At 45.5% G+C, this 10,913-nt stretch overlaps 1 protein-coding gene across 1 annotated transcript in view; it reads left to right on the top strand.

The window, feature by feature from the left end:
- The first annotated feature begins 6,532 nt into the window (after window positions 1–6,532).
- GALNT16 (polypeptide N-acetylgalactosaminyltransferase 16) overlaps window positions 6,533–10,913 on the top strand; it is a 123,557-nt gene continuing 119,176 nt past the window's right edge. The window contains exon 1 of the mRNA XM_065403230.1: window positions 6,533–6,731. Coding sequence (XP_065259302.1) covers window positions 6,533–6,731 — 199 coding nt within the window. The remainder of the gene's footprint in view (window positions 6,732–10,913) is intronic.

The raw sequence follows: 10,913 nt of genomic DNA, 5'->3' as shown, positions 1-10,913 counted from the left end.
CAGAAGAATAGATCCTGCAAGTTCCTCCTTTCATGGTAGTATTGGCACCCCAGCACTGTGGGGGTCTCACTCTGTTTCTTGGTCACAGGGCTTCAAACCATTGTTTGCAGCTATCTCAGTCTGCTGAACACAAATGGAGCAGTCCCAGTGGTGCAAATATCTCTGACCCAGGTAGGTTGACATGTCACTGTCTTCAGTTTCTCTCTCTGAATCATTCCACTGTCCTTCTCCTTCTGCGCTCCCTCATTGACAAGGTGCTCACTGAGTCATGCATCCCCGTGGAGTCTAACAAGTCACTCCTGCCAGCTAAAATAATAATAATAAAAAACCACCCCAGCTGAATGGGAACAAGAAAGAGGCCTGTTAAGCCACTGCCAGCCCTGCCTGTCAAGACTAGGACAGCTCCAGCCCCTTTGTCTTAAGGATAAGGGTGCTTTAAAATTTTTTGAGTAAACTCTGCAGGACTTGGTTCAAACTGTTTCCAGAGCTCTAGACAGATTCTCCTATGTTAGTGTGGATGGTACTTCCATCCCCACAAGCCATGAATACTGCTGGCCCTGATTTTTCATATCAGAAGAGTGTTAGGAAAAAACTCTTGGATCCCTCCAAATGTTTGACAGTCAGAGACTCGGCCATTTTATACCAGAATACGGCAACAACACTTAAACTGTCTGTCCACGACTAAAGGCGGTGAGGCCCAATCTTTTGTCATGGAGAAAGCAAAGCCACAGGATGCCATTCCTTTCTTGCGCTCCTTAACGCCACCTGGACAGCTCTGGACGTCTGATCTGCACTTCCAGTCACACCAGTGCCTATGTTGTACTGTCACTGCCAGCCAACAAGACACAACTGCTCCCAAAGTGCACTCTCCTGTAGTTAACCATTCTAGGAAATCTGTCCCCATTAGTAGTGCTGCTGCTTGAGACCCCAGTGACAGTCAAGAAGATGGTGCTCTAAAAAGCTCCTACACATTTTCCTCCATACAGCTGGTCATATCCATCCATTCTCTCGCTGTGACTAGATTGTTTACTGAATGGTTACCTTAGGCTCCTAATTCATCCTAAAGAAACAGCCATCAGGGTTTATGGACACTTATTATTTGAGTACCTAGCGATGTGCTAGATGCTTCACAAACCAGGAAGAAACATGGTCCCTCTTCTGTAGTGTTTACAAATTAAACTCACCATGACAGACCAGTGCTCACCAAAAGTGCTCCAAAAAGGAAATAGGAAAAGGACAAAAGTGACAATAAGATCAAATGATTATGCAGCAAGGTTTATATACATCTTGATCTGATTTTTATTTTATTATATTCCCTTCCTCCACTTGTTTCTTGCAGGCAGAAGGGAGTTTATAGGAGGGTTTGAATAATAGGAGCCAGTTTGGGATTGTGGGATTAGCTGATGTTTCTAAAATGATTAGTTATCAGTGTCAACAATTGAAATGACTATTTAGGTTTCCGTTAAACTTTAGAGATGAATGGGGCAGCTCACACCTCTCAGAGCTGTTTTTCAGGCTGTCTGCAGATCCAGGAGGACATTAATATCTCAGTTACATCAAAAAGTTTTCAAGATTCTCTTTGCAACCATGAGGCTGGAAACATACGATCTTTAAATGAGAGGTGAGATTCTGGAGCACAGTTCTGCAGCAAGGAGTGAATTGATTGCAAATTCTGTGACCACTGAATCTCAGAATACAAAGGGTCTTGGCTGTAACTCCCATTCAGTGGGAGTTAGTCATCCGGTGGTGAGAGCATTATGCCCAGGAAGATTAATCACAATTGAGGATATGGTTTCCAGAGTCTATTGTACACAATGAAGCCTGAGACTCTCAGCTTGCAATACTGTTATATCCTTCGCTGGAATAGAACTTCATTAAAATACAAGTTCATGGACCCAGATCCTCAAAGGTATTTAGGGGTCTAATTCCAATTGATTTCCCATTGGGCCAGAGAGAGAGATTGAAAATGACTCTCTAGCCTGGTGATTAGGGAACCCAGTGGGAGACCCTAGATCCAATCCCCCTGCTCCATGACTCTAATTATTTATACAGAGTAGAACAGCTTCGAGACGAGAGACTGAGGGCACCCCACAGCAGACTGTCCTATTGCTCTCTGGTTAGCAGAGACCCCCATTCAAATCTTTTCTCCTCATCAAGCAGGGGGGAATTGAACCTGGGTCTCCCACAACCTAGGTGAATGCGCTAACTATTGGGCTAAAAGTTATAAGGTGGGACCTGATCTGGTAGGCAGCCGCTGAGCACACCTGCTGGATCAGGCGCCAGATGAGAGAGAGGTGGTCGAATGCCTGTCTCCCCCTGGTTTGTGAATTGCTCTGGGGTTAGGCAGGAGGTAGGTGTCTAGACGCCAAGAGGGAGGCAGCAGTGTGCATGCGGTGCAAAGGGAACTCTTGCCCTGAAAACTGAGGTGCTGAGTTAGTTTAGGCACCTAGAGGCTTCAGAGGGAGTTTTGTGGATCGCAGTGGAGCCTAAAACTGAAAGTGAGGGTCCTAAACTCAGATGTAGGCACCTGAGTACCTTTGTGAATCCTGGCTTTGTTGATTGATAATATCACTCACTGAGCTCTTCAGCAGCTAGCACATCCCGTCTGCTGCAGGTCCCTGTGCGACAGATATTACAACCCCATGCAGTAGCTTTGGGGAACACTGTATTAAATCGATTAATGGATTCTGCACGATTGTGTTCTACTCTATGGGGGACGGTTATCACAGCTCCTCCAGGAACAAATTGTGTGTGGTGATTACCTGTTGGGATTGTAAATGACTCCAGAGAAGCACCACCCCCTGGGGTGCTTGCATTTGCTGGCTCAGCCTGGGTTTTCCAGAGTCTCAGACAAAGAAAGGGCTTTTGATATAAAAAGACTGAATTTGAACTGGCTCAGGGCCTTCTTTCTGATGCAACAAACAGACAGGGCCTTCTGTCCAGACCTGGGGAGGGGGTGGGTTCTTGTAGAAGGTTTGGAAAGACTTTGGTCTACTAGGGGCCCATAAGACTGGTCAGTGACTCCTAGTACGTTTAGTGCATGTCTGTCTGTTTTATTTATTTATTTTTCTAGTTTTTTTCTGTAATGCTTTTATCTTATGAATAAATGTGCTTATTTAGAAAGAGCTGAGTGGTGACTTGTAATGCTGGCAATGCACTGGCCATAGCGCATGGAGAGAAAACAACATACAGGCACTGGCCATTAGGCAGACTGACTTGCTGGGGATATCACAGTGTGAGATAGGGAGCTGTGCAGCCTTTACGCCCCTGGTCAGAAGGGATTGGCACAAGGGTCCCTGCCCAGAGACAGGTGATGGCTGGAGACCTGAGATCTGACTGGGAACTATTGCAGTGGACCACTGAGGGGCAATACACATGTAGTTACCCTGAAACTGTTACAGTCCTGATGGAATCTTCATCTCCTTCGTGTCATTCACTGAAATGATCTATGCTGGAGACTGTCTGGCGAATCTCATGATGTGATCAAGGCCGAGTAACAAATGGGACCTGGGTGTGTCCATTTCAGGTTTTTTATCGCTGCTGCCCTCCTGCCTGCAACTGGAGAGAGTCCCTTTAATAAAAGGAACTCATTAGTAACCAATAATGTGTGCTGGCAACACAATCAGATTTCCAGACTTTGTGCAAAGTGCAGTTGTTTCCAAAGATAACTCTATAGTGATCTCAAACCAGCTGCAGCTTTAGCCGGATGGCCCGAACCCTGCTGTCAGTAATACCAACTCATTACATTATTGTGCAATTGTTAATTCTCAATAAAAACAGGTCTAGTTCTCCACTCTCTTTTTCCCTTCTGTAATCACTCACAGCTGTATAAAACAACCAAATTAGAATTCTCTACTCACTTACACAGTGGGTAGCAGTTTACATTCACTTAGCACAGGTATAGATGGCTATATAAGGCAGTGGAGAGTCAGACCCAATTTGTGGGATTAAAAAAAAAAACACTAATTGGTATTTTAATAACAAACAAGGTACTCGATTTTATTGGCAGATGGCAAATTGACAGATGGCAAACTGCTAGGGTGTACTAGCAAAATATAAGTGGTGAAACTGCAACTGAATACGGCCTTAGTAGATCCTCTCTTGCATATGGAATACAGTGCAGGGTATCTTTCCCAGGAGGAGATTATTGCCATGGAAAGGGGATTAGTGTTATTAAGATGATACTGTCACTGAAGAATCTAAATTATGGAGAGATTCAGGAAGTTGGGTTTATTCTGGGTGGAAAATAAGAGACGTCGGGATGACCTAATGTAAGGTTTTGCGATTATGAAAGAGATGGATAAGGCAGAGAGGTCACCTTATGGAGAGGGTCAGAATCAGGAGATGTGAAAGTGATGAATGAGGAGTGTAGCGGTAATCTGATGGAGCCATTCAATTTAAGTGATAATCGGCGTAAGAAACCAGTTACTGGGGAAGCTGACTGAGGAATCTACATTATTTGCTTCCAGGGAGAGGATAAGCAGTGTGCTGTGAAAAAGCAGGATGGTTGATTGAACTTAAATTAAACCAGGGCAGGCATATTGGGTTGGATGGCTTTCTCTGGTTCCAAACATTCCTCCCTGTCAGTATTGGGATGGCTGGCCTTTCTCTAGAGATGCTCCCAGCTAGAAGAGCAAAAGCTAAGATGGAATTGGGCAAAGGCTGGTATTATCTGCACAACCTCCACACCAGCATATACTAGTGCAGGGAGGGCAGTGTGTTTTGCTATCTGTACAGCACTGTCCTCCCCTCTTATGCCCTGTGGATGCCCCTTTTCTGCCTCTTAATACAACCTGGAGCTATATTACTGATCTCTGGGCCTCCTCTGTCAAATACCACAGTGAGTATTGTATGAGTGTGGTATAAAAGTCTGTATGGCATAGACTAGCCACCCATCGATAGACATGGTTAGAGAGACTAGCAGCCTTTCCTGCAAAATGGCTTTTGTTTACTATGCAAAGGGGATCTCTGGGGGCTTGAAGGAGGGATTCACGGTCTGCTCAAATGTCTCCCAGCAGAACTCAGGAAAACTCTACAAAGCTCATCCTCTATGCTCTTTCTATGGGAGAAGGGATCTGGCCTGTAGTTTGGAGCATGCTGTGTATTCATTAATCCCTCTGAGGAAATAAACGTTCCTGTCTCATCTCTGTGTTGAAGAGTTCACCTTACAATCCATAAAGGTTACTCCAGAAGGGCTCAGAGAATTGGCGGTTATTAACTGGCTGCCAAAGAAGACTATCTAGTACCTTCCACAGAGGCTTAAGAATGTTCTTCCATATTATAAAAACAGTGTGAATAGCACAATCCCTGGTAAGATCCCTAAACTCATTTCTGATCATCAGTCTGTTACCTGAAACTGCAACTAGCAATAAGAAAATCTGTCAAAGATGGTCCAGCAGTTGATGTTCAACAGGGCACAGAAACACCACCCAACGCTTTAGTACACAGACTGAAGACGAATATTGGAGCCAGCTGAAACTGAAAGAGGAATGTAAGAAGGCAAAGTGTAATTGGAACCTGACCAGGACGCAAGGACTGAATCCCTACTATTGCGAAAGGGACAATGGAACTCTTAAGACCACAAGTTCTCAAGACCATGGCTTCATGTCTCGCCAGAAAGCCTGCACATCCAACCGTGTAGCATCCCCTATCGTCATGCTGGGCATGTGCTCAGACAGCGCTGACTCAGAGAGAGGAGTCTGAGTCACTGACGGCACAATTACTTGCCAAAGGCATGTAGGGCAGAGGTATTCCACCATCTGTAACCACTGGTCAGCTTCAGGTCCCTTTAGAAACCTATTTGACATTAGGTTAGTTCTCTTCTCTTTTCAGCTGGACTCACAGACCAGGAGAGACAGAGTCCTCTGCGCTACAGACCCTTCATTTGTGATGGTTCCAGGTAAATGTCTTGATGTATGTTGAAATGGATCCCAGGCACTTTCTCTCCGGCCGATTGTTACCTGAAATGAATGTTGTGCAAATCGTAGGGCACGACCTAGTACCCCTAAATGCAAAAATACCCCCCCCCCACAAACACACTCCCGCTTCTGCAGTTGATAATTAACCCTTAGCTCTCATGTCCCCTAGAACACCAGCACTAAAATAAAACCTTAGACTCCCGCCCACTCCAAGAGCTCCAGAGGGGCCGCTGAGAGATCATCTGAACTCGGGATGGAAACGCCCCATTAGCGCGTTCGGTCCATTCCCGCCACAAGGGTCCAATGCTAGGCTGGCACCGTTAGGGGTCCGGCTCCCGGCGTGCGTCTGATCACATCTGTGGGCTTTAGAGGAAAGGGCATTAGGACCCTGAGGATCTCGCTCTCTTTTTCTGCTCTGCAGGACTGAGCCGTGAGAGCAGAGCTAAAACAAACAGCTGTGACTGTACGAGCCAGCCAAACCGAGAGAGGGAGAATCCTGTCACCAGCACCCTCCTCTCCCCCACCCCCCTTACACAGACCTGACCCGTCTCTCGCCTGAGCCCCAACCTCTTCTCCAGTTTATCAGGCTCCCACGCTCCACTGGGGCTTTCGGGATGAGGAGGATCAGGGCTAATGCCATTGCAATCCTGACTGTAGCCTGGATCCTGGGCACTTTCTATTACTTATGGCAGGACAACAAGCCTCATTCAGCAGCATCCAGCAGATCCCCTAGCAGCAGCGGCAGAAATGGGCAGAGATCAGCTGCGAGGCTGGAGAGCCACAGGGAAGATGGGACCATCCCCCTCACTGTAAGTGAGACGCGCTCGCAGAGCGGATCACATTTTAATCCTTCAGCAGCGATTGTTGCAGGGAAATTGCATTGCATGTTGGTGCTGCTGCCGGGTGAGGTGTTGGCAGGAACATTAATCTAGTTTGTCAGAGATTGGTGGGGGCTGGTGAATGAATGGGGAGGGGGGGGATACATTAGAGGAGGTGTTAGGTTTTCATGGGTTTCTTTATATTTATTTTAGCATTCTGGCTTGTAACCATGACAGCACTTACAATTGGGGAGCACTATCCAAAGGCTTGGAGAAATAGACTACCGCTGAATGTAAAGTGTTTGCAAGTCGTGTCCACTGGATGGCCAGGGTCTGTTTCTCTGACTGGGAGCTGGATTTCCTTTTTGGCTAAGAAAGGGGTGGATGAAACAGCCGTGAAGGCTTTTTGGGTTGTGTTCAAGCTGCATGTTTTAAATGAGGCCAGAAGGATTTGCATTTGCAGAAAACAGTTTCTTCGGTCCTGGGCTCCATGATCCTTGCTCTGGAAGGATTGTGTGGGTCAGGGCCCGGGGGAGTAATATTGCAACACCCACACTGCCATGTGGCGGGTTTGGTGGTCTCAGCTGCATCATCCATTAGTTGTTGTACATCCTAGTGTGAGAGCACAGCACAGCGTGCGAGCCTGGAAGTTAAAACTGAATTAAGCCAGAGGAAGCTCTCTGCTGTTAGACTCATGTTTCGGTTGAGCTCAGAGCGAGACAGGAGGGGTAGGCAGCCCTGGTTTATCCCTGCTGACATCCAGACTGGCTCCCTGCTTCCCACCTATTTGATTTCTGACCCCCGGGCCCCATTTGAGGCACTGTATCAAAAAGACCTGCACTCTGCTTTTCCTGGGGATGTCCAGGAGTTTGGCAGTGGGGTCAAATAGAGCTTCTGCTCTCCCTGTATTAGGGGAGATAAGAACCATTACGGTCTTTCGGTTTTTCCTCTTTCAGGCTACAAGGTAATAATAAAAAGCCACTATTTACTGTAAGAAATAATACAAATAACCAAATAAAAAATTCATTGAGTCCATTCTCAGTGGTAACCTGGGTAAGACCGCTCAGAAATTGGAAGATGTCATTGTTTATGTTTGTCTATGAATCATCTGGTTACACAGACATGGAAAGGAACAGAAACAGCATGGTCTAATAGTTAGAGCAGGAGCCTCGACACCAGGATTCTTGTCTTTTCTTAGTGACTTGCTTTGTAACTTTGGCCAATATCCCAGTTTCTCCATCTTTAAATTAGGGCTAATGTGTAACCATCACATGGGGGTCATAAGGCTTAATTTATTAATGTGTATAAAACACTATGAGATCCTACAATGAGAGATGCTTTAACAATTGGTGCATATGTGTATATATATATATATAATATAGAACATAAGAACGGCCATACTGGGTCAGACCAAAGGTCCATCTAGCCCAGTAGCCTGTCTTCCAACAGTGACTGTTGCCAGGTGCCCCAGAGAGAATGAACAGAACAGGCAATCCTCAAGTGATCCATCCCCTGTCACCCACTTCCAGCTTCTGGCAAACAGAGGCTAGGGACACCATCCCTGCCCATCCTGGCTAATAGCCATTGATGGACCTATCCTCCGTGAACTTATCTAATTCTCTTTTGACTCCTGTTATAGTCCTGGCCTTCACAACATCCTCTGGCAAAGAGTTCCACAGGTTGGCTTCCGTATGTTGCCTTATAACCAAGGAACTCTACAGGAAAGGTCATGTGGTGAAGGTGTAGGGCTAGAGTCAGGAGACCTGGGGTCTGTTCCTAGCTGGGCCCCAGAGATCCCAATTTCCAGTGTGCTCTTGGACAAGTCACTTTGCCTGTTTCATAGTTTTTCCATCTGTAAAATGAGGGAAATCATAAACTTAGCTACCTCTCCGAGGGGTTGTGTGACTTCATGCCTTCATGTTTGCAAAACCTCTTGAAATCCTCAGAGGGAAGATGCTGTAGAAGTGCCAAGTCTTATTATATTACTAATGTGTGGTATGTATGTGCGCATGCTCATAGACATACATAAATGGTGTGATGATAAACTGTAGTCATTATTATTAAAATATGGCATTATTGGTGGAGTACCATAAAAATTGTCATTAAAAAAAATAGGGATGGGTCAGCCTGACCTGGGCTTCCGTCCCAAACCCATTAATACAGAGGGATAATGCTGCTCTCTGCCTCCCCATTCCTCTCTGTAATTGGAGTCATAAGATTTGCTACCATACTGGTCTATCTACTCCAGATTCCTGTCTCCAGTAGAGGCCAATAGGTAATGGGAGAAAGGAAGGTGAAACCCCCCTGTAATGCACCTGACTAACTGTGCAGTGCTGTACATGGAATACTCCTTCCTGACCCCTGCAATGATCAGTTTGTACAAGAAGCAGGAGAATGGAAGCAGTCAGATCTTCTGAGTGACCATGTTTCTCAAATATATTATATACACAATGTACTTTCCTAAATGTTCTGTCTGCTGCTGTGAGAGTCAAGCCAATCAAATTCCGTATTCTTGCTGATGTGACCCCCTGCGGTGGCATTACTGTTGATTTGGCACCACAGTGAGAGAGTAACGGGACTTTACTGTGATGGAATGTGAATAACAAGCAGTCAGTCCCATTTGTAGCAGTCTCATTGGATTGCTAGAGACAGCTCTGGGAGGAGGTGAGGCAGAGGAATAACCGAGGAGCCAGTCTGGGGTGGGAGGGGGAAGATCTGTTGGCAGAGAAGCTGGAGAGCAGGGTGGTTGACATGCATTCCTGCAGGCTCTCTCCTAGGCACACTTGGCGTAGGTTGTGATTTTTCAAGGCATATAAAATGTGACGGTTTAGTTGCTTTTATACAGGAACAGAAGCTATTAATATATAGAGAAACAGGTGCTCCTGGCTCTGTAGTGCCTTCATCTCTGGTCTCCTTAAGGAGTTAATTACTTTGCATAATAAACAATGTCAACACTATTTGTTTACTAGGTGTATCTATTGGCTGTTAACTTTTCCAAAGTTCCAGGGTGTTTAGATCTACAGTTTTGGTTTGGCCGACTATAGAATTGTTAAGGTAAGCCACACAGTTTGGCTCCAGATTCAGATGTATCTCTGGTTTTTGTGGTTGGCATCTGGGGATTTGTTTGAGGCTCGTCCTAATGTGATTAAGATCCTTTGGAAACACATTGTTTTGTAATTTTAAAACCCTCTTTTTACTGCTTTTGTCTGCAAATCTCTTCTTCGGCCAAGTGAGTCGAGAAGTTCTGCTCTGTGCCGTTGCAAATCCCAGGTGAATGACATGTTTAAAAAATGGAAATGCCTTTGGGGACTCTTTTTATCCCCTCTTGAGATGGAAAATAAAAATATCTCCAGGTAAAACCTGCAGCTGACTAAATGGAGAATGAGCACGTAGCAAGGCCACTAAATAACTGCCTGACTTCTGATAGCCAATGTGAGCCTGAATTTCAAACTTGGGTGCCTAAAATTTTGAGTCTGCTATGGAAATCTCTATATCAACCCTAATCATTAGTGGGAGGTCAGGTGCTACAGTGATGGGTCTCCAAGAAATACCTTAGACTAGATAATGTTGGACACTCAAATCCCTGTTCTAGGCACAGAAGTTTTAAAATTTGGCCTCTCTGGGACAAAAGTCATCCTTGGTTTCATCCCACTGAAATCCAGGGCTTTGGAGCGGAGCCTGGAGCTGGAGCACAGACCGGTAGGTTTTTGCCCGGAGCTGGAGCGGAGCCGGAGCGGAGCAATTCAAAAATTTGATTGCTTCAAATCCCCGCTGAAATCAACAGATTTAGCTCCTCAGGTTTAAAAAAATAAATGAACATACTGACTAGGTCAGCTTTGGAAATCATCTGCAAAGCTGTTGTCCCTTTTGAAATAAACATGTAGATGGACTAGTAAAAATCTGCTATAGGCTATGTCTACACTACGCAGCTTTTAGTGACACAGCTGTGCCGCTACAGCCATGCCTCTAAAAGACGCACAGTTTAGCAGCTGTTTGTCAGTGCTCCTGCCAACAAAAAACTTCCACCTGCAACGAGCGGCGTTAGCGTTCTCCTGCAGACAAAGCACTGTTCACATCGGTGCTTATCGTCGACAAAACTTTTGTCTTTCACGGGGATGTTTTTTTTTTAACACCTCTTAACGACAAAAGTTTTGTCTTTCACTTGCCATTGTAGACA

This window comes from Emys orbicularis, chromosome 4 (assembly GCF_028017835.1).
Source record: "Emys orbicularis isolate rEmyOrb1 chromosome 4, rEmyOrb1.hap1, whole genome shotgun sequence".
Taxonomy (NCBI): domain Eukaryota; kingdom Metazoa; phylum Chordata; order Testudines; family Emydidae; genus Emys; species Emys orbicularis.
This window is presented reverse-complemented; position numbering and strand designations above follow the sequence as displayed.